Genomic DNA, 21,753 nt, shown 5'->3' with positions numbered 1-21,753 from the left:
CCCACAATGGCCGCCCCCCAAGCCACCAGCATCAACGCCATCGCCATCACCCCCGACCTGCGCTACTGGTTAAGCGGCGGCTCGGACGGCTACATCCGAAAATACGATGGGCCCGGTACCATCAACGGAAAACAGTTGCTCACTGTGGCCCAGCGGCACCCCTTTGTCGACAGCGTCGTCAAGGCAGGCGTCCTCATGTCGTACTGGGAGAACGACGAACCGAGTCAGCCCAGCACCCGTGGCGTTGAGGACCATAGCCTCTCTCCCGTCTACTCCCTCGCCGTTCACTCCCAGGCCCTCTGGGTTCTCGCTGGGTGCGAATCCGGTGGCATCAATCTCCAGAGCGTGCGCCACGATGAAGGCAAGCGCATTACCTGCCTGCGGCAGCACTCCAATGCTGTCAGCGTCTTGACACTGGCCCAAGACGAGAGAAGCGTTCTCAGCGGAAGCTGGGATAAGAGGATCCTGGATTGGGACCTGAACACGGGCAACGTGAAGCGTAGTTTCGACGGTACGGGCGGCCAGATCTCCGCCATCGAACTACGGCCTGTCAGCGGTGCGCCTATCCCGCCCGAAGCGTCCGATTTCAGCATCAAGAGCGAAACCTTGTCCTCCGACAACAACAGGAGGCCACTGGCCAACAGGGCCTTCAGTACTGCCAGCACAGGTGGGGTTGACGGCGTACCGCAGAACAACCCTGCAGCGGGCGACGTGCAGGAAACCCAAGCCTCGCCTGCGCACGAGTCCCTGTTTGGTGGCAGTGACACCGGTTCCCTCTTCGGAGAGACGGTCGGCGGGGGCTTTGGGGGGGATGACGACGACGAGTTTTCCAGAGCTATGGGCATGCCTCTTGACGATGGTTCGGGTCAAGACGGCGGGCTGGATCATTCTGCCGACATAGCCGCCTTCAACTCTGGAACCGCACCGCCTCCATCCCAAGAACGGGCTGACAACCAGGACAGCCGGGACAACACAGGCAACTCGGGGCAGCAGCAAGCCCAACCCCCGCCGTCCGACGAGCCGACGGCAGCGTCGGGGTCGGGGCCCGGGTCAGGGTCGGCACCCGCAGAACAGAAAACAGCCGCATTAGCCCAGGAGCCCGCAAGTGGCCAGACGGCAAACAACCCTACGACCGGTGCGACAGCACAAAAATCACCGCCTACTTCTTCTACCCAGCCCGAACCACCACGAGCCTCCCCACCACCCGCAGCTCCCGCATCGCCCAAGGAACCTCCCGCGTCGCCTTCACTCGTTTTGTCGTCCGAGCCGCCTCCGCCTCAGCACGACCCAACACAGAGCGCCGATACGGTCTTCTTCTCGGCAGCCATAGATGGAACACTCCGCATTTGGGATCGGCGGGTCCAGAATCCAGTGGCACGTATCGCCACACGTCCGGGGGTGCCTCCTTGGTGCATGGGCGCCTGCTGGAGCCCAGACGGTAACTGGATATACGCTGGCCGGCGAAACGGCACCGTGGAGGAGTACAGCATCCATAAGGCCCGGAATGGCTGGGAGCCCGAACGGGCGCTCAGATTCCCAGCTGGCAGCGGCGCCGTCAGCGCCGTACGGGCCATGCCCAACGGGCGGCATCTTATCTGGTGCGTATTCCCTATTTGTGTGCTCCCTTTTTCGTTTCCTTTTTTTTTTCTCCCTTCCTTTTCCGATTATCATAGCAGGGCGTCCCATATTAATCGTACGCTAGTGCCTCGCATGACATCCTCCGGCTATACGACACGCGCGACACGTCGGCGTTCAAACACTCGAGTGTGCCATTTTTGATCGTTCCCGGTCCACCGCGCGCTGGCGTCATCTCAGCGCTCTACATCGATCGGACGTGTCGCTACATGATATCTGCAGCCGGCACGCGCGGTTGGGATGGTACCTGCACGGAATCTCTGGTCGGGTACGAAATCAACGTGGTCAATGAGAAGTAGGTGAAGAGGCACCTGGTCGGCAATCAGAGATGTCCCGACTCTGGGGTGTTCCATTTCGACCCCCTACTGGGTCCCTGGGTGCATGAGGCGCGTCTTTCGATGGGTATATCAAGTAGACACTGCTTATTGTGGCTTCGTGTCGGAGTTGGGAGACGGTCAGCGTTTAATCAGGGCGTCGGGAGCTAATAGGAACAATACCCTTTTCTTCGTGGAATGACTATAGAGCCTAATGCTCATGACTATGTCCATAGTTCTGGGCTAAATTTTGGCCTTCAATGCAAGCTGGACGCAGGGTGGTTCATCAAGTCAACTACCAAGTCACTGGTCAGTATCCATGTTCATACACTTCGTGTAAAGGCCTTTTCTTTTCTGTGTTGTGTCATTTTTGGCAAAATTACTATTACTTGCCTCAGCTAATAATGTCCAGCATCGATAGCTGAAGGCAAGCCATCTAGATTAACGAGAATGCAGGTCCTACGACCCGATTATCTGTGCCTGTCGCATGTCGGGTACGGTCCTCCCGTCAGGATGACCATGGCCGCTGTTGACGTTCTTCCACCAGGACCAGTGCCATCTTCATCGCTGTCGTCTCCCTCGTCCTTCTTGCTGCGTTTTTCAAGCATTTTCCTGAAGAACGACTCAGGCCCATCCGTTCCTGATCTAGTCTCTCGTTGCGCCGTCGTATGTGCCTGTTGACCTGTCAGTTTATTGTTGTCGGCGGTTGTGGTGATGGCTGTGGTGGGACGTCCGGCGAGTTCGTCCTCGCTGTCGTCATTGAACGCACGGTCGGAATCGAGGGCCGTCGACGGAACGGCCCTTCCGAGCATGTCTACCTCGCCGTCATTATTTATTCGGCCGGTCTTGTTTTTGGTCTCGTCGAGACTCCAGAAGTTTCTGAGAGGCCCGCCGAGACCGGGGGGTTCTGAGAATGAGAGGACGTCCGGGCTGCCCCGGCTATCATAGGAGGTATTCAAGTCTTGGTCGTTGCGAGCCGTCGTTGAATCGGGGCCTTTTAGGTGTGGAGACAGCAGGGACGGCATCAGAGATTCCGAGTCTGGAGGTCTGCGCCCTAGCTCGTCGTATGGTACGTCCATTCGCGGAGGATGGGTGTTTGACTTGCTCCAAGCGGGCACTACTCGGAGCAGTGAAGGGTTTGGTTCGTCTTTGGGCCGCTTGGGGGGCATCGTAAGGCTGATTAATCTCTAAACAATGGCGCGGTGGCAGATGTTCGTGTGTTTTTGATTATGCTTCATGACAGCTCTCTCTTCCTCGACGTCCACCTCTGCCTTATATATAGGACCCCTTCGTTTCGGGGATAATCCGTCTCATTCTGGTTCATGGGGCCTGTGAGAGAATGTTGAGAATCCTGCGACTGGAGAAAGACAACACCACGGTCGTTTCTAGTCAGTTCCTAGTACATGACTTGTGAACTGGACGACGACTCCGGTTGGCAGAAGGGAGGACATCTATTGGTATGGTTGAAAGACTCTGGGTTGACTTGGAATAAGAGCTGACCGGAGTGCAATAGTATACATATCACTCTATGCATTTCTTTTCAAGGCCTTTTGCCTTATTGTCCGCCACAATATGCCTCAAACCTAGCTCATCCACTTGCTCTTTCATGGCTTATAACAAAACCTGTGTTAGAGCAAGAAAGAAAGTCGGGTAGCCGTAGACAGGAGAAGCCGCAGTGGACTTTATCCTGCTGCTTTCACTGTCCTAGGGAAACCAGATGGCAGATATCCATCACGAGTCTTTAACAGTCTTTCCATAAAATCCTAGTCCGTGTGCTTATTACCCTTGGATCTGAATAATAAAGACCATCCAGAACTTGTTGGCGAGAATAGAAAAGTATCTGATAAATGAGACGTGAAAAAACCTGCCGAAGGAGTACCAGCCGAACTCATCGAATGTCACTTCTCACTTAGACGCATCATGCTCGGTCAGTCCGTCGCCGTTTACATGCATGTTTCCCGAGTCATAGGCGTGAGCTCATTCGCCTCGACTTGAGAACATCCAGGTGGCACGATATGCTCGATGCGTATGACGGACGCATTATGGGTCATACAAGAGAGCATCTGCTTGTGTCCGTGACAGAAGACGAGCGTCTTCAGCCCCATACGAAGGGCATCATCCACCATGCCAACATGTGCAGTTCAGCTGGACGACCAGGATTGAAAGCAAACAATTCTCGCGTGCTGTGCTTTCTGGGAGTATCGTATTATTGGTCTAAATAGGCGATGTTCCTGGGATAGTAGTCGTGACTGTCCGTATTCTTCGGCATAGATCTCCTTGCATCTTTACAACATTCCGCGACTGGGAGCAGAATAAGGAATACCGGTCTTTAGAAAAAGAAAGTCGTTGGGAATAGGTAAACTACGAGGCTCACTTCTCGGCCGAGAGATTCGGCCGACACTACCCGAAGGAAGCCGCCAGTCTAAATGAGGCAATCTGATTGCTTTTCATTGGAGGCCGAGGAACGGGACGTAGGTACCTTAGCTACCGGTACATTACGTCGGTGCTCTCCAAGAGTCCCGACTACAGAGTACATCGCTTTCACCGGTAATGTGATACAACGGCTCCATCGACAAGGAATGCTTGATTCCGAGGTTTTTTTTTTCCAGCGCCTGTCTAGGTGCCAGGGACAGTCGTCGAGCGTCAACTCTGCAGGCTGGCTCTGCGGGTGGTGGCACCACCAGACAAACACTTCGTATCAAACGCAGATCGGCCCCGTCAAGGTAAAATATCAAGTTGGGATAGGTATAGGGACGAAGAAGAACAAAGAAACCTTTGCTTCCTCGAGGCCCTCGTGCGCTGAAAGGCTTGCTTGCTTTCGAGAGACGGTAGAATATTTCCAACCCGGTAGAAAGCAACGGTGGTAAGTGCAAAAGTGAACTGCAGGATAAGGAGGTGGTCAAGGGGTCGTGTGTGCTGTTCAAATCGAAGTATTATAATACAATGGCTCCGCAAATACTCCGGTCATCTAAAGGGAAATGCTTTGGGGCTCTTTCCGCGACGACCTCTAGCCTGCCAGAGCCTTTGCCTAGTGACTGTACATGGCGAGAAGCAACGAGCAGCAGAAGGACCAAACAAGAAAAAAAAAAGTAGAAAATACCCCCACCGCTTTACACTGTGCAGTCTTCAAAGTTGAATAGTAAATGAGTCCATCAAGAAAATAATAAGAAGGAAGCGGGAAAAAAAGAAGAAACAAGGGAAAAATTACTGCAAAGGAATAAAGCATCCTCCATCTCAGGGGTGAACGAGGTCGAGACGCCATATAAAAGTAGACCTGCGGGAAGGACATAACAGGGATTGGCGATATCGTAAACCTCGTCCCTGGGCTGTGTTAGTACTCTGGTTCCAGGAATACCGCCCCATATGACATGTCCCACGAATTCCACATCGTCAGACTTGCACGACACGTCCCGGGGCCACGGATGAATAAAAAATGCAAAATAGAAGAACGGACGGTACGACACCATCGTACTCACAGTTATCGTCACCATCATCTTCTATCATCCTTGTCCCCGTCTTTACGGCGTCCCTTCACATCCCTTTTCCCACCCCGCAACGGCAACGGCATCGACCTCGACTGCCCCGCGAGAAAACCCTGCGCATTCCAGGGCTCCTCGTGCGGTTCTTCGTCCAACCACCGCTGCATCGAGTACACGTTGGTAGTCGGCTTTCGGATCGTCGCCTGGTCGCCATCCAAACTCTCTCGGTCTTGGTCCCCGTCACTGGTCAAGCCTGCTGCTGTCAAGGCGGCCGGCTCGTGGGCAGCGGCCGCGGCGGCGTCGACGACAACAACGACGGCAGAATCTGTAGGGCATCCTGCGGAGACGGACTCGGGCGGACCCGTGCCATGCTTGCATCCGTTCAAGGACCCGTTCCCCTTCCCGTCCTCGGTCCCGGCAGCCTGGAGACGGGACATAATCGAGACGGAGGTGATTGAAATACAAGTAAAAGAATAAAAGTACGAAGGACTTGAGCCTTGGGACCGGCTGTGTCAGTTGACGCGAGGGGAACTGAAAACGCCTTCGAGGGGTAATCGCTTCGAGGCGAGTCAAATGAGGAGAGAAGAAAGTAAAGATTGCAGCGCATACAAGAGCCCAAGAGAGGTGGCAGCTTATTGCTCTGGAGAATATCCCACCAACTACTGAACAGTTACCACCATGGGCTTTCGTGGAGGCCCGCTCGAGTTATATGCCCCCGGCGGTCAGACCGTCTATCAGTCTACCGCCAGTCAATACATCAACCATTCAATGCCCAAAATAAAATAAACATAAATAAAACACGCCGGAGAGGAAGATGGAAGAGGGGAAAATAGCGTCCTCAGGAGCATCGTTACACAGGGAGGTGGCTAAATGACCTGGACGACAAACAGACTTACCCTGCAGCGACGATGACGATGTCGGTCAGCGAGCCTCGCGCCGAAGCCAAGGAGAAAGTTCCCCCCCCAAATCTCCTGGCCAAGGACCATACGCACGAAGTGCAGACGAGGGCGCAGGCCACGACCATTGCAGCACCTTGACCGATCCACACCTCACCTCCCACCTGATGATAGCCGAGATGGCCATGCAAGCGAGACCGCGAAGCGGTCACAAGGATCATATTCGTAGGCAGCTAGCATGCTCATGGGGCCAGCGGCCGTGTCACACATGGTCCTGGATAGTAAGCAGGGCAGCTTAGAGAAAAGAAAGAGGGCCGAAGAGGTTCGAGCACGTCGTGTGTTGTTGTATGCGTTGTATGCGCAGAAGTTGCTTCAACCGCACGCCAACGATGTCCATGAGTGCGGCTAGAGGGTAAAGTAGAGCTGTGGACGCGGTTACCCATGCGGCGCCTCGATGGGTGGCACAAATATATCAATACCAACCGGGGGACATGGACATGACATGTTACCATGAATATGCGATGAGCCCAGGGCCGACCCGTTTTCGATTCCCCTCCGTCCCTCTCGCGGGGCCCCTCGGGTAGGTGCGATGCCTTTGCACCTGTCAGCCCCATGCCAGCAGGGGTAACGAATCGTGAGCCGGGAGAATTCGAAGCCAGACGCGGGTAGCCACGTTGCAGCAAGCAAAAGTGCGGGGGAAAGGAATGACGCCGGCGGCCGGTTGCCGAGAAAGTATAGACGGATAAGACAAGAGGACGAGGTTGGGTGACTGCTAAGACACCGTCACTGCCGCGGCGGCTCGTTGTTTGCCCGGCCGAAATCTAGACCAAGGAGCAGCGAGGGAAGATAAAGAAGGGCAATATGCATAGTTGAACGATGCCCAGGGGCGGCCACTCGGAGCTCAGAAGCTGATCCTGAAGAGAGACAAGTAAAAAGACGGTTAATAAGGACGACACACGATCGGCCCAGGAGAAGCAAAAGAGAGAGCGCGGGAGAGAGGGGAACGCGTCGTGACAACAGAGACGAGGGTGGATCGTTATTGGGTGACAGCATCGATTTCCAGTCCACCACAAAGGCATCGACAATGAAGCATCACGAGATACTCATGCAACCGTATTGTAGGGTAATTCCATTGGCCCCTACCGAGGGCTCCCAAATGGCCTCGGAATTTCCACTGTTTCCCCAACTCGACTTGACCAGAATTTTGGCCGCCCTATGCTCCTAACCAGACCGTGGATGACAACCGGACAACCAACCCGACATCGTTTTGCCACCCAGAACTCATGACAAAGAGAAGATGATACATAGAACAAGATTAAGAAAAAAAGATCCCCATCGTCCTCTGCGACGACGGGAAGAATCGAAAATGAAGCTCGCAAGCTGAACTGAATATTACCATTATATATACTGGCGTCTGCTGAACCCATCATGGTCCTCAACAGTAGCAGCAGGTTAACAATGTGACATATGAATAGGTCGATAAAGGGGGGACCCAGTGCGATCCTCACTGCCCGGTTGGTGCGTGGTGGTAGTACTGCATGTGCAAGGCCGGCCACTCGGCTGATAGGGGCGTTGGTGAAGGGCCCTGCTCGTCAACAACTGTGCTCCCGAAGCTTTGCCAGTCTTCGAAGAGAACATCGTGGTTTGGCATATAGTTAAAGTTCATAGGCACCTCCTGCGGTGGAGGTGGAGGTAGTTCGCGATCTAGTGAAGACCGCGGAATGGGCTCTGCACCACCACGAAGCGGTAGCAACGACGGCGCGTGAAATATGGGAGCTGCCATCAATGGATGCTGGTGTTGAGGAGCCAGATGATTTATCGGCTGCTGCTGTTGTTGTTGTTGTTGGTGTTTCAACGGATTCATCTGGCCGACAAACTGATGATGGGACCCCTCCTGTTGAGTCGGCAGACTTGGAGAGGGCTGCTGTTGGGCTGAGAGGGATTGCGCATGAATTTCAGGGGCAGGGAGCAGATGCGAGGCTGCATAGCTTTGGGGCTGAGGTTCGGGTTGCGGTGGCGGTTGAATTTGTTGCTGGTGTTGCGGAAGCTGTGGCTGTTGTGACTGTTGTTGCTGTTGTTGTTGTTGCTGCCGTGGTGGTGGTGGTGGTTGTGGTGGTGGTTGCTGTTGTTGCTGTCGTTGAGGTTGCTGTGGCTGTTGTTGTGGCTGAGCAGGGACCATCATCCCGCCGGGCGGATAGCATTGCGCGTAATCCATTGGCGGCGAGGCCGGGACATTCAAAAACACGAGGTCGGCCAACTCGTACGCGAGCGATACGATGGATTCGGCATCGGCGCTGGAACCGGAGAAGAACTCGAGGAGATCTTGTAGTTGGCCGGGGCATTCATTTTCCATGAAGCCCTGGGCGCGCCCGGTCTGTGTGGGATCCCAGCTGAAGTTCGGTTGGCGTCCAGCAAACTCGGATGCCTTTCTTGCTTGGAGGTCCTTCCAAGCCTCGTGGATGAGAGGCTGGTGCAACAGGCCGTAGATGACCCGAGAGTGCATCCAATCTGCTTTGGTCTTGCCGGATTCGAAATGCCGAGCGACATGCTCAACGTGGCGTTCGCGCGACGGGTGCAGAGCTGAACAAAATCCACAGGCCCAGTACTTTCTTCTCTTGAGAAACTTGACCACCTTCTCCGAGTGCGGACACGTCTTGCAGCCGTGGGACGATTTATGGTGCTGGTTGAACGTGTTGGCACCCCAGAAGCTCCGGTTGCAGCCAGGTTCGGGGCATGGGTACTTCTTCCACCTCTCATGGAACTCCTCCTCGTGGCGTTTCCAGTCGTACTTGCGCTTGAACCTCGTCTCGCAGGACGTGCACCAGTAGAAATTGAATCTCCCGGGACCCCATCCGGGCTGGGCGTTCGTAACATGGGATAGCGGATTGCCAGCGACAGCAGCAGAAGGGTGCTGCGGGATAGGATGATGAGGCACTTGCGCTGGCGGCGACGGCAAGGGGGCCTGCGAGTACTGCGTGGCGACGGAGGCGTTCGAGTTCATGGAGGCCATGGACCAGATGCTGGCGTGACCCGACGAGCCCGAGCTGGTGGAGGAGACGGAAATGCGGGGTCGGTGACCGAACGAACTGTGCATTACCCTCGGAGGGAGGGATGTCATCGAGGTTGACGTAGGTGACAGACTCGACGACGTGCCGCGGGTTGAGGCATCTTCCAAGACAGGATCGGGTGACGGTTGCGATGAGGCGGCGTCTCCGGCCTCCCACATCTCAAGCAACACTTCGCGCGACAACCCTGAGCTCTTCAAGGCTTCCAGGGTCCGCCTGGCCTCGACCAGGACGTCAGCCGGCGCGTCCTGCATTGGTTGGTCCATGTGGTGTTCGATTCTTGTTTCCTACGCAACGAGCGGACCTCCGGAAATCCACGACCGGTCGTATGTGTCGTCCTGAGGAGCGCGGTGGGGAAATGATGGGCAAGGCGAATGAAAGCTTCGAGCCGAGCTCGAGTCGGCGGTGAACGGATTGGCCGTAGGCACGCAGGAGAAAAACGAGCGACTAGAGTTGGACACGAACAGTATGCTAACGCGGGTTAATCTGGGCCGGGGAGGGAGGTAACAGCTCCAACGGTTTTTGCGAAACCTTGCCTCGTCGTAATCGGGGTTCTTGTTCGACTGTTGATTGTCTCGGATAGTTTCTCGATCTTCCGTTGGTCGGATATTGGGCGCAGAGAGCGAGCGACAAAAAACGAGCGTGTAATATCGAGTGTAAGAATATTCGACCAGGTAATATTGAATAAAAATAACAAACCCCCTACAAAGCGCAGGCTTCCGGTTAGGAATGAGGGTTAAACGATCATGGGCGAAGGAAAAAAACAAAGAAAACGATTGACTGGGTCGGACGCTGAAGTGGGTGGTGGTGGTGGTTTGGTAACGGGAGAAGGTAATGAGGTTGGGAAAGGCAAAGCGCAGAAGAATGGACCTGGAGGGTGGAGAGCTGAGAGATTTGTTGTTAGCCAGGAACAGAGGATGAAGGGCGGAACAGGGAAGGCGCAGGAAAGGAGCAGGAACCGCATGAGAAGGGGAGGAGCCAAGTGAAAAAGAGCAAGGTGGCCGGCACCAGGACAGGGGCGACAGGGGGGGTGGAGAGGTTTGAGCGAGGCATTGACGGGGGATGGGCAATGTGCGGCTCGCTCATTCTCATTCGTGCGCACAAGCGATTTGCTCCATGGTCGCTTTACTTACCCTCGTCTTCGTCTTTTCGACTCCACGCGGTGCTGCTTATCATGCCCCTGCCCTTCTGGGGTCGGTTGATCCCTGGCTGGCCACGTTGGCCGTAGTGCTGCCGCCCGCCAGAAATTGACGTGCAAGGATACGAATAAGAAGAGTGAGATGGAGAGAAGATCAGAAGGAAACGGGAAAAGGAAAAAAGGAAAAGGAAAGAGAAGAAAGGGGGACGGAAGAGTTGGAGATTGGAAGGAATTGCCCAGTGAAGATCACTCCCAGCGGGAGGAGACCGATGACGCCTCAGCAGGTACGAGCCTGCCAAGGATGTTCGCAGCTGGCCGATCTGTAAACACGCGTGGCTGGTGTGTATTATGGGCTCGAAGCGTTGAAGAGACGAATAGACGAAACAGTGAGGCTAAAAGAAACGCGTCAAGGGCGTCGAGAGAAGGAGATATGCTGACAAAGTGGTGGCTTGAGGATGCCAGTCTAGTCTGTTTTGTTCGTCGATTTTGGGTGTTTTGGGTGTCTCGTGTCCACTGGTGCTTCCAGGGTCTTCTTCCTGCTCAGCCTCCTCTCCAGTGGCTGGTGGTGATGACAGCTGCTGAAGAGAGACACGATGTTGAGACACGATGTCTGGCAGAGAGGATCGGAGTTTTTAGTAGAGACAAGGAGAAACATGCGGTTGTAACGGGAAACATGGAGGTCGACCACCTGAAACAGATTCTAAGAACCTTATCCTGCTCGACCTACACACGCATCGCATGGTGTGACTACATATGTACGGATATAATCATATGTATGTACAACGTACCTACTATTAGGGGAAGGGAAGCGATGGGAGGAAGGAGGGACAGAGCAAGCGACTCCGCCGTTGACATGGCATGGCGGCAATTGGCAAATCGACAAGCCAACGGCATCTCGTTTCGAAACGGCTTTTGGGCAGACGGTACGTACCTCATCTTAACCAATGAAATGATACCGTCTATAGACCAGTGGTCATCCCCCTTTTTTTGATTTTTTTTCCCTAGCGCCGTCCCTGTACGACCCCTGTATGACCCTTGTCGGGCTTGGTCACGACCCTTTCTCTTCTTCCATGATTTCATTAAGCAACAGCACAAAAAGGGTTTAGTACCGCACTGATCCCTCTGGAGGACCCCTGCGACTTCCAGGAACCCTCCACTTTATTGATGAAGTGCTTAATTAGTTGCTGGACCTTATCTTATGCCTTCCCCTCTTACCTAGCTTGCTCTCGTGAGGAGAATGGTGTTGGTTACAACACATCGTAACAACCAACTTCGCAATGGCCCATACGTTGAGTACGTAGCCATGCTCTTCGTTCATGAAGGCGCGTCCCCTTCCCGTAGACTACCCACGACTTTGCCGTACGGTTATATAAGTATATACAACGTATGCGTCCGCTACGTCTTCGTTTTCATCGCAATGTACAGAATAATGATATCAATGTAGCCATATCATATAGGTACATGTGGATCGTATGGACGGATGTATTGTTATTTGTATACCTGCTGTCTATCATACAACTCCCCCTCTTTTCTTCGCGTCGACCTCAACACGTCAACCTTTAACCCCCGATTACACTACTTTTCAGCCAGCCAACCAACCAGGGCCGTTATGTGCTAGCATGTTATTGAAGATCTTGTCAGCATTGATTACGCTGTCGATACCTCATTTCCACGCTGGCCTATCTGGGACCAGGCATGACTATAGTCTGCGGGCTCTCCCCCTCTGTACGTACGTTGTATGTACACCACAACTAATCTTTCCCCTCGCCAACGGATGACTGGACATCCAGCAGAGTCTGTCTCAATGGGTCAGACCCCTGCACACGTAGACCCGTGCCGACTCTATAACATCATGTCAAGTCGAAAAGACAAAGAAAAGTCCCGGCCTCTGACGTCTTTTGGTACGTTGTATGTACAGTGTATCTATCGTCGGATGCCTCTGGAGCTCAGGCCCTATATTTGGGACACAATATGATGTGATAATCCGTTCGTCGCAGGGATACCTTGCTTGGCATTGAACCTTGGAGAGAAGAGGGGGAAGAACGACAGCCAGATATGTACGTTGTATACAACCAACGTACTTACATCTACGTTGAACTGATACGATACAGTACTTCGACACGCTCAAGTTCTTCGGTACGTTGTATGTAAGCCAGGTATGCCTTTGGGAACACCCAGGGCATGGCGAGCATTGGTGTTTTTGTACGGAGTACTCGCTACTTGTACGCACAAAGCCGACTTCCAAGCGCCGAAGCACGCTAGGGGCTGAGAATCCCAGGCGGCTGTGACGGAGGTGAGTGCCGGTCCGCAGTGCCTCCGATTGATTCTAGTGTAGACGACGTAAATGGCGAAACAGAAGCCGGTCTTTGAGCTGCCCTTACGCTATAACCTCCTTTGCTTTTTATAGTCTATTTCCGGAGCTGCCTTGGATAAGGAAGTGGAAACAGAAGGCATGCTTTGGATGATTGGGCTTCTGAGCTGCTGCCTCGTACAACGTACGAGGCACACGTGTAGCACATTCGACTGCTAAAAATATTTGAGGGGCTGCGGACCCTCCTCGCTCTTACTCGTCGAGTCGTTGGCCATGTCTACGCTGACTCATCTTCGTTTATGGAGAGCCAATGCAGGTACATAACTTTGTACATACAGGTTCGGATAACATACCGGATTTGATTGGTTCTCCTACACCTACGTAATTACACGTACAAATACCTACAGCGTACAACGTACAATAGCGGCCCCCTTTTTCTCGTTCCCAATTCGTTTTATGGCTAGAAAAGGGGCCTTTACCATGTTAAATAGTCGGACTCTTCATCCCGCAGAGTCACTTGGCAAAGGGAGCATTTCCACCTTGATTACCTACTTCAGGTCCATCCGAACCATGGTTTTTGTACCACTTTTTCCTGAGTTATGGTCACCGGCGTCCCAGCCATATGGGATGATCGACGTGCGCATGCCGCGAACGACTTTTTTTTGTTGCTCGGCCATTCTGACCCTTTGTTTCCGCAACGGATAGAACCCCGGAATGACTTCTCCGTAGCTACCGTAGTAGCTTGCTACGTTAAACTATAATAGAAATCGAATATACGGGCTACGTATCCGAATTGCACGTATACAACGTACAACGTACAGCGTAAAGTGCATACGGATCTTCTGCTACGCCGTTACGAAGTATGTTGGTTATCCTTCACTGCTAGCCACCAACTCGGATATAAGCTCGTATATATGTTTGATCAGCATCATTAGAGCAAAATCTCCGGTCCAGTTAACGACGAATCGCCCAGTCTCATTTCCTCGCCTGTCCACCTCTCCGGTATCCCATGCATAACGTTGTACTGCCGGAGCAGAGGAAGCGGCTGGTATTATCCGACGGCGGAGGTTTCGATTCAGACCACGGGACCGTGGGTCATAGGACCGCGGGATCGCGGGATCGCCGGGATCGTTTCCCCTTCCTCCCCCGTCCTTTCTTTCTTTTTTTTTCTTTTTTTTTCACAATTTCCAAGGGCCCATATGGACAAGAGCAGATTTTCAACTTGCGATTTTTCAGAGGACTTACTTGATCCTCCGTCGTGTACATGAGATGTCATTTTACCGTCAGAGAGTGATATGTTACGAGTCCAACGACTTCAAAAGTACCTCCTCTGTTTCGGGTACCTTGCTTATGATGGAGTACACTCTCCACACTTTTAATACCTAATGTACATACACGTACAGACTTCCGTCTGAAGATCGGATGCAAGACATAATAAGCCCTGAAATAAGTGCTACATGTACAATGAAGATCAATGAGGAGGTATTACGGAGTCAATTATTATGTAGTAGTTACATTCTGCAAAATTTATGCCAAGTTTCGAATGTACCTTGGGTGGTCCGGCACTTGTTTGGAAGGGCACTTCGTACGAAGTATACCTAGGTATTTTGAGTCGTCACTACGGCGTCTGCTTCTTAGCTTCTTAGTCGTCACCTTTGCCTCTGTCTAGTACCGTTTCCTTCTATTATTCCATTGTGATAATCTCTTAGGCACTCCAATTCTAGGCGATATTGTCACCCACCTCGCCGGTTGATTCTGCTCTGTCAATATATACCTCACTCTATGGGGCCGAAGTACCTCGATTGGTCCGGTCCGGTCCCATAGCTCAGTTGGTTAGAGCGGTATGTTGCGATCCATCGTATCCTCCACTCGAAACAACACAAATCACTAACCCCTCTCCAGTCGTACTAATACAATACCACATTGTATCTTGGTGATGCGAAGGTCGAGAGTTCGAGCCTCTCTGGGACCAATTCCTTTTTTTTTTTGAAAGTTGTTCCTTTTTGTCATATCTACTATCCCGCCCTTCCCTCCGTCTTTTCCTAGCACAGTGACTGACCTCGCTTATTTCATTTCCATTTCGATGTCGTCGGGAGTTTTCTATCTCAATCCTGAAATCAGTTCAGAGCTTTTTTTTTTTTATGTAAAACCAACGAGCCAACCACTATGCTACCAAACGGGGAGACGTAGGGCCTTGGGCCGGGTCTTGAATCGTCGGGTAAAGCGGCTGGGTGGATGGTACTGGTGCGAGGGTATAGGGCTCCGTGCCGCACGTCGGAGCGGACGGGATATAGTTTAAGGGCCTCCGGTAAATAAGAGGCACAAAAAAAGGACTCGGCCACGATGTTCCGGAGGAAGAAATATAAGGACGGGAAAAGGAAGAAGACGAGTGAAAGCTTCTACGGTGGCAAGAGTGTCGTCGACAGAACTCATCCGAGACGAGTGAGTCGAATATGGGAAGAATCTGCCTCACCCCACTCCCCGTTCCCCGGACAGTGTCTGTGGCTAGCTGATTAGGTGCATGTCTGGCCATGACCGACTCTCGTATCCGAGTCGCGCCGTCCGCCTGGTTGGACACGCACCCACTCGTCCAAGTCCTCGCCAATGCGCCGTGTGATGTATTGCTAAGGTTGAGTGAGATTGTTGGCTATGGGCGGCCGTGGTATTGATGCGGTTGTTCTTGCTAGGAGGCTGCTGCTCTCGGAGCGGGAGTTATTGATGAGGGTAGTGAGAAGACTGGTACAGCTGTGGCAGCGGCTGCTGCTGCTGTTCGTTCCGTGGTTGGAACGACCCTTGATATTGGTGGTATTGAGGTTGGTATTGTTGCTGTTGGTACGGAGGCTGATAGTGATGGCCCTGGAACTGGCCTTGATGCTGTGGCCCATACATTTCGTGGGCAGTCCATGCCGCTCCGCGTCCCGAGCGGCCCCGAGCTGGCCCGGCGGAAGAAGCCTTCGATCTCCTGTCCTTTTTCGGCTTTGTCTCGCGGTCGAGACGCTCCATCCACCTCCAATGCTGCGAGGGGTCGGCTGGGGTGAGAACCTGGTCAGGGGTAAACCACTGGCACATGATTGTGGTCTTCCCCGCGCTGTCGACGTTGTTGAACATCTTGGTGAGGCGCGAGCAAATGGTGCGGTCGGCCCAGGACAAATCCTTGCGCGCGCAAACCCATTCCTTGAGGGCCTGGAGGTATGCGTAGTGTTTACCAGTCTGGAAAAGGTGCTCCTGAAAGGAAACGAAAACACAAAATAAAAATAAAAATCAGCCTTTGGCCTGGACACAATCCCGAAGCACAGGGGATTAGGAGGGAGTTGAGAGCGTACCGAAATTCCGGGCATCGTATGGTAGACATTTGGACAGTTGTCGAAAGGACAAAAGTAGAAGCCCCGGAGAAAATCATGAACCCTCACGTTGGGGTCTCCGAGCTGGCCAGGCGGACAGCAGTGCTTGAACTTCCCGTCCTCGCCCTTACCATACAAACGCTTCATCTCCGGGTGGGAGTTCTTCGGCTCACTTTGTCTGCAGACTTCCCTAACGCAGGGATCCAGGGGTTCGTGTTCATGCTTCAGATACCATCGAAACTAGGGGCCGCACAGCGACGATCAGTCGTCATGGAACCAAAAGCACACCAGCAAAAAAAGGGGAGATGTAGAAAACACAGGACTGCCTATTTACCTGGTAAAAGTCGGGTCGCGAAAAATCCGGGTCCCTCTGTAAATCGCAAGGCGCACGCTACACGCATGTGGCGATCGTCAGTAACGTCAGGGGTCGGCACGATGGGCAAAAGGAAGAAAAGAAAAGGAGGAAGGGGGTCGCGCAAGCCATGCTCATCATAGGCTGTTACTAACAAGTAGGCGTCTGTTGCGCTCCTCTTCCGAGCCCACTCGCCACATCCTGTCCGGATATATGGACCCCGTCCACCGGAGGCTACACAACTGACAAATAAACGATACCTCGGCGGGAGGCCGTTGATTCGGCGACGGAGTGGCTTCCGGTTCTTGGCCCCTCCATCCGACGCCGTCCCCGTAGCCCTGTTGCTTCCCATCCTTAGATAGCCCGAAGTAGTCGAAGCTCCATCCCATGGAAGGACCTTTAGCTCTGTCGTCGGCGCAGATACATATGGAACCGAATATCCGTGTCGGTTGGGGCCCCCTCTCCAAAGACTGTTGGGCTCCGCCATCGGCACACTGCACACGCCGACTGTCGTCTTCTTTCATGTTGCGCAGACGGTCTGCCACATTTCCGTAGAGTCTGATAGTGGTCTCCTTTGGCCGAGTCAGGTCGGGTGTCGAGAGCTGGCTGGGGTCGACTATCAGACTGGGAGGTGGCTGCGTTGTCCGTGGATATGCCGAAGCGGAATCGGCTGCACCGGGCCATGGCTGTTTTGCGGCGAGGAGCTCTGTCTCAACGTCCATACCATGCTCCCCATCCTGCCCTAGGAGATGTCCACTCTGGACAGGGTCTGCTGGTGCATCGGGCAAAGGTGCGTCGATCCAGTCAGAGGGCTGTGGAAGGCCCGGTAGGGACGAAGCGTCCACGTCCGCCGCTTGACGCCCGAGCATGGGAGTCGTGGAAGGGCCACTGACAAGAGATGCCGATACGTTGAGCCAAGGGTGTTGCGGAACATAGAGAGCATGATGGGGCCGCGGAGGATTGCCAAACCTACCGTGCTCAAAATGACGACCGTGTGCGGGCTGTGCCGTCAGGCTCATGTCTGAAAGGGCATTCGAAGTAAGTGACGCACGCAAGTGGGCAATATGCGGGATGATGGAGAGCGGCAGAAGGAGAAAAGGCCGAGATGGTCCTCGCTCGAGGCGGACACTGCCAGGCTATGAACTCGGATTCGAGCGTCCGTCCCCAGCGAATTCGGTGCGGGATGGGGTAGGGGACCACAGCCCAGTCGTTGAGGAACGATACCCGCACCGCCTCCCACCGCTGCAGGCTGATCATAATAGGTAGATGGGAAATAGCGCCCCCACGAGAGTCTCGGAGGCGCGCTGGTATGTTGGCATGTTGGTATGGATTGTTAACCGCTACGATCCAGGGCCGAAAATCTCCGCGGATCATCCCTGTCAGCAGCACCTGGACCGGACCTTCGTCGTGACGGCGATGACCACTCGCAGGCCAAGGTCACGCCACTACTGTCTTGAGTTCCTGGAGAATCACCATGGCAGAAAAAGAAACGCGACAATCCGGAGTGGACGCGGAATTCGGAAAGTGTCGCGGAGGCTGGTCGACCCCCCCAAGATGACAGTGGATCCGTCATCTCGTCCCCAGATCTACGGGGCCGGTCCATTGAGCTGGCCGAGGCGAGACAGATCGCTGGGAGCATGGATCAAGGGACGACTATAGCCCGAGTGCAGTCCTATCCTTCAACCAATAAAGCCGCACAGGGCAGGTTAAAATCTGCTGCATGTCTAACCTAACACAACCGCGGCTAGTATCTGCGGATTTGCGAATGTCTCAGACTGGGGACTGGATGTGGGTGAGAATGCTTTCTTTTTCCTCCCCCACTAGCGACAGATTGGATAGCAGCTGAAACAGGATGGCCTCGGATCTTGGCCAACGGGGTCAGCTCGTTCCCCTTCTCCATGGTTTCACCTGTGCTCTGGCTGCCCGACGCAGCCTCGTCGATCATGAATGGTCTCTGAAGATCCATGAGGTTCAGAATGAGATCGCGTTGGATGCTTCATAATCCTTAGTAAGTGGATATGTAGTCAGCGTTCTGAACCAACAACATGTAGATCGCGACGGGCTGCGTGAAGAGTAGTCCTGAACGCCGCCCCAAGCTTGCATCATTCTATAGCCCACCAACGAAAAAGGGCAACGGTCTAGAGACGTAAGTAGCAGGGGCTTCGCTCAATAGGGCGCAACATTTCCCTTTTTCGTAGCCGACATTGACGTCGTCCCCCCCAATTCGGCAGGCAGTGGGCTCAAGACCAATGTAATAATAAGCATGACCCAGCTCAGCTGCAGGTGCCCTCGTCAATCAAGATCGACTGCGGTCTTGGCGTTGAAGAAACAAGCAAGGGGGATGGCCCAGCCCACACAGCCCGACGAGCCCGACGAGGGGAAGAAGTCCCCATATACGGGACTAACATCAGTAATCTTAATCATCAAGGATATGATCGGCGACCATAGCAAATAGCTTAGGCGGGTGGCGGATGCTTGTCCTAGAAACGGGGGCCATGGTCGCCTGACAGTGATTATATTCCGCACATCCGTGGCAACCATATAAACGACAATCAGGGATTTGACCATACTAGCTGTGATTGATGTCGACCTTGAACGGACAAAGTATCGCATAGCATCGAGGCTCAGAGTACGCTGGCTGTGGGAATCGAACTAATCGTGTGCCTGAGGCAATGCTTCCGCTTTTTGCTTTTTGTTTTTCGGTCTTCGCGCCAGGCCTGAGACAGACCAGTTTTCCTCCCAGAACACGCTACTTTGTATGCATATGTTCCGATCCTACTGCAGCGGGAGAGTGAAAATCGCCTGTCCCAACTTGCCAATTCGTACTTTCAAAGATGGCAGTAAACCAGGCTCATGCTTGAACCATGTCATCCAGCTGCTACTCGGCGCATTGGGCAGAAGCCATTGATGTATGAAGCAGGCTGCCGCCAAGATCGACCGGAACCGCTGGGCACATGGGCTACGGATACAGGTTGACCAGTTTTCTACTCGGCTTCGTTGGGACTGTGTCCAAGACACTCAGCTGCGCAGCGACCTAAGGTGGATGATGTCTCCAAGGGCCTTCTGGCGAAAAGGTGGCATGGTTTGGAGGGTAGCTGCTGGTGTATTTTACGCGCTGGTACTGAAGTAGTAATTTTCCCACAGGTACTCATAATCTTCAAGAATGCCCCCCACGAGGCTGGGCATCCGAGATCGGAGCTTCTGGACGAACCCTTTGGTGACACTGTCGTAGAATGCCCCGCGCATCGCCCACCAACCCATCGCCCAGCCCCTCTTGTTCCATTCCTCCCTTTCCAGCGGTGTCGTCCTGAAGTCGCGAACTCGCAGCTGACGCGCCATATACTCGACGCTCAACCCCACGAGCCACGGGGTCCAGGAGTGCTTGTCCTTGGAACGGGCGAGAGCGATAGCGTACGCCAACGGCGCCAGAATATGAAGCATCTCGGCCACCTGCGCCGATCCCTGGGCCTGGTTCAGGAGCTTGGGAGCCGGCTTAATGTCATCGGCCGTCAATACCTTGTTCAGCAGATAGCCGCTAATATCGCCAGGCTTTGGCAATGATGGGAGGCTCATGCCTGTTCGAGGCATAGGCCACTCCTTTTCGTAAGGTTTGAGGGCGTCAGCATCAGCGTCAGCCGCAGTCTCGTCCGATGTAACGCCCATCAGCTCCTTCAGCTCCGCATCGGCATTCTCGTCCGGCTCTTCGGGAACCGGTTCACGCTCGGGGAGTACGGGCGTAACGAGGGGTCGCGATCGAGTGATGCGTAGCAGAAGTAGCCGGCACAAGGCCTTGATGGCCTCAAGCAAGACGACAACACGCCACCGCTGCCGCTCCCCACCCTTCCTCTTGGCCGCCATTTCGCACAAGAGCTGGGTGTACGTGACCATCTGCAAGAGCAACGCTATCCTACGGTACATCGGGTTGCGTTGGGTCCAGAACTTGGTGTATCGGCTATGAGGTGATGGTATTCTTGATATGGGGAGGCGGGAGAGGGCTCGCATGAGTAGAGTATCGTGGTAGAGAGACAGTAGTTGCACGCTCGAGTGGATGGTTTCGGATGCCATCTCGGCATCGCGGAAGCGACCTGTATCAAGCAAAGGTCAGCAAGACGCTTGTCATGGCTTTGGAATAACGTGGCTCCAGCAGCTTCGTATAACCAAAAACCAGATGCTCGCCTCATAGGCGGGGAGGATTCCCTGGAGGGGAGGAAATACCGGGAATGACGTAGGTGAGAGATCGCAAACCGGACTCGATTTGCGACACCTGGCTCGCGTTCTTGGCGATAAACTCGTCGTAGGATTGAAGCCATCGTGTAGGCATGGAGAGGATGCTTCCCACAGCAGAGGCTCTTGGTGGACGGACGGCCTTGGTCGGTATTTCTGCTGACGTTGGCATGGCAGAAGACGACGGAGTGAAGGAGTTGGCTGAGATGGAGGCGGTTATTGCGACAGAGATCGATCACAGGAATGAAACTGCATCAACGAATGTATGTGGCGGCTGGGACACGTAGTTAAAACAGATTAAGAAAGATTATACATTTCAATAGCGGTCGAAGGAATAAGATGTTGGTAGAGACGTGATGACCTGCGAAGGGATGAGGTAGGTTCTGGTCGCGATGGCAAGAAGGAACGACAGGTAAGGTTGGGTAGTTTACGGACGAGACGCCAAACGAGCGCATGCCATATCGAGCGTCCCGCGTTCCTTAAAGTACCGAGTACTTACATTCTCTAGCTCAACGGTCGGCTGGGACAGCCTGAGGACGCGCAAGACGGCGTTGGAAATAGGTACCGAGTACAAACGCATGCACGGATAGCAGTGTGACCATACCGCCCCACCGAGGTACCTAGATGTACCTCGGCTAGTCCACATGCACAACGGGATTGGATAAGATAAGAAGAAGGCTGGCTGGTTAGCAGAATCATCGGTGTGATATCGCATCGCGCAGGCCAGACGATGATGTACAGCATGGAATCCAAACGTTTATTTCGTATGCACCGCTTGTTACCGCTCCCTTCCTCCCTCTTTCACTCCCATTTCTTATTTAAGGCCCTCTCTCTGCCCGAGCGTTTTCCAACTCACCGCAATCCATAGGACGCGGACTTCTTTTCTTCTCATTTTTAAGGGAACCGACGGCTGACCTAACGACGCCCTGTAACTGACGCCTTGATCACAATGAAACGAGTGTTGAAACTTGAAACAGTACCTACATGGTAGGTACAGT

At 53.6% G+C, this 21,753-nt stretch overlaps 6 protein-coding genes across 6 annotated transcripts; 2 read left to right on the top strand and 4 right to left on the bottom strand.

The window, feature by feature from the left end:
- Positions 1–6: 6 nt before the first annotated feature.
- On the top strand, positions 7–1,934 carry ACRALDRAFT_1055257 (uncharacterized protein; the record flags this gene model as incomplete). Its single annotated transcript, XM_071015847.1, has 2 exons — positions 7–1,598; positions 1,703–1,934. The coding sequence occupies 2 exons, from the start codon at positions 7–9 to the stop codon at positions 1,932–1,934; spliced, it is 1,824 nt and encodes a 607-aa protein (XP_070877343.1).
- A 5,894-nt stretch (positions 1,935–7,828) lies between these two features.
- ACRALDRAFT_2040539 (uncharacterized protein) lies at positions 7,829–9,655 on the bottom strand (the record flags this gene model as incomplete). Its single annotated transcript, XM_071021059.1, has 1 exon — positions 7,829–9,655. One exon carries the CDS (start codon positions 9,653–9,655, stop codon positions 7,829–7,831), a length of 1,827 nt encoding a protein of 608 aa, XP_070877342.1.
- Positions 9,474–10,722, bottom strand: ACRALDRAFT_1040368 (uncharacterized protein; the record flags this gene model as incomplete). Its single annotated transcript, XM_071015178.1, has 2 exons — positions 9,474–10,274; positions 10,523–10,722. Coding segments are annotated over 2 exons (798 nt in total), but the record flags the coding sequence as incomplete, so codon positions are not given.
- Positions 10,723–13,552: 2,830 nt separating this feature from the next.
- Positions 13,553–14,283, top strand: ACRALDRAFT_207491 (uncharacterized protein; the record flags this gene model as incomplete). The annotated part of the gene is made up of 6 exons (XM_071022257.1): positions 13,553–13,563; positions 13,660–13,702; positions 13,774–13,928; positions 14,031–14,093; positions 14,128–14,196; positions 14,256–14,283. 6 exons carry the CDS (start codon positions 13,553–13,555, stop codon positions 14,281–14,283), a joined length of 369 nt encoding a protein of 122 aa, XP_070877340.1.
- Positions 14,284–15,550: 1,267 nt separating this feature from the next.
- Positions 15,551–17,550, bottom strand: ACRALDRAFT_2040538 (uncharacterized protein; the record flags this gene model as incomplete). Its single annotated transcript, XM_071021058.1, has 4 exons — positions 15,551–16,063; positions 16,162–16,419; positions 16,514–16,570; positions 16,687–17,550. The coding sequence occupies 4 exons, from the start codon at positions 17,548–17,550 to the stop codon at positions 15,551–15,553; spliced, it is 1,692 nt and encodes a 563-aa protein (XP_070877339.1).
- Positions 17,551–18,940: 1,390 nt separating this feature from the next.
- Positions 18,941–21,159, bottom strand: ACRALDRAFT_1080204 (uncharacterized protein). Its single transcript, XM_071018987.1, has 2 exons — positions 20,747–21,159; positions 18,941–20,616 (listed from the first exon to the last, which is right to left on the bottom strand). Exons 1-2 carry the CDS (start codon positions 20,925–20,927, stop codon positions 19,640–19,642), a joined length of 1,158 nt encoding a protein of 385 aa, XP_070877338.1. The 5' UTR covers positions 20,928–21,159; the 3' UTR covers positions 18,941–19,639.
- Between the last annotated feature and the right edge of the window lie 594 nt (positions 21,160–21,753).

The sequence above is a fragment of the Sodiomyces alcalophilus genome (genome assembly GCF_042370955.1).
Source record: "Sodiomyces alcalophilus JCM 7366 unplaced genomic scaffold ACRALscaffold_2, whole genome shotgun sequence".
Taxonomy (NCBI): domain Eukaryota; kingdom Fungi; phylum Ascomycota; class Sordariomycetes; order Glomerellales; family Plectosphaerellaceae; genus Sodiomyces; species Sodiomyces alcalophilus.
Note: the sequence above shows the minus strand (reverse complement) of the source record. Positions and strands in the feature narration are given on the sequence as shown.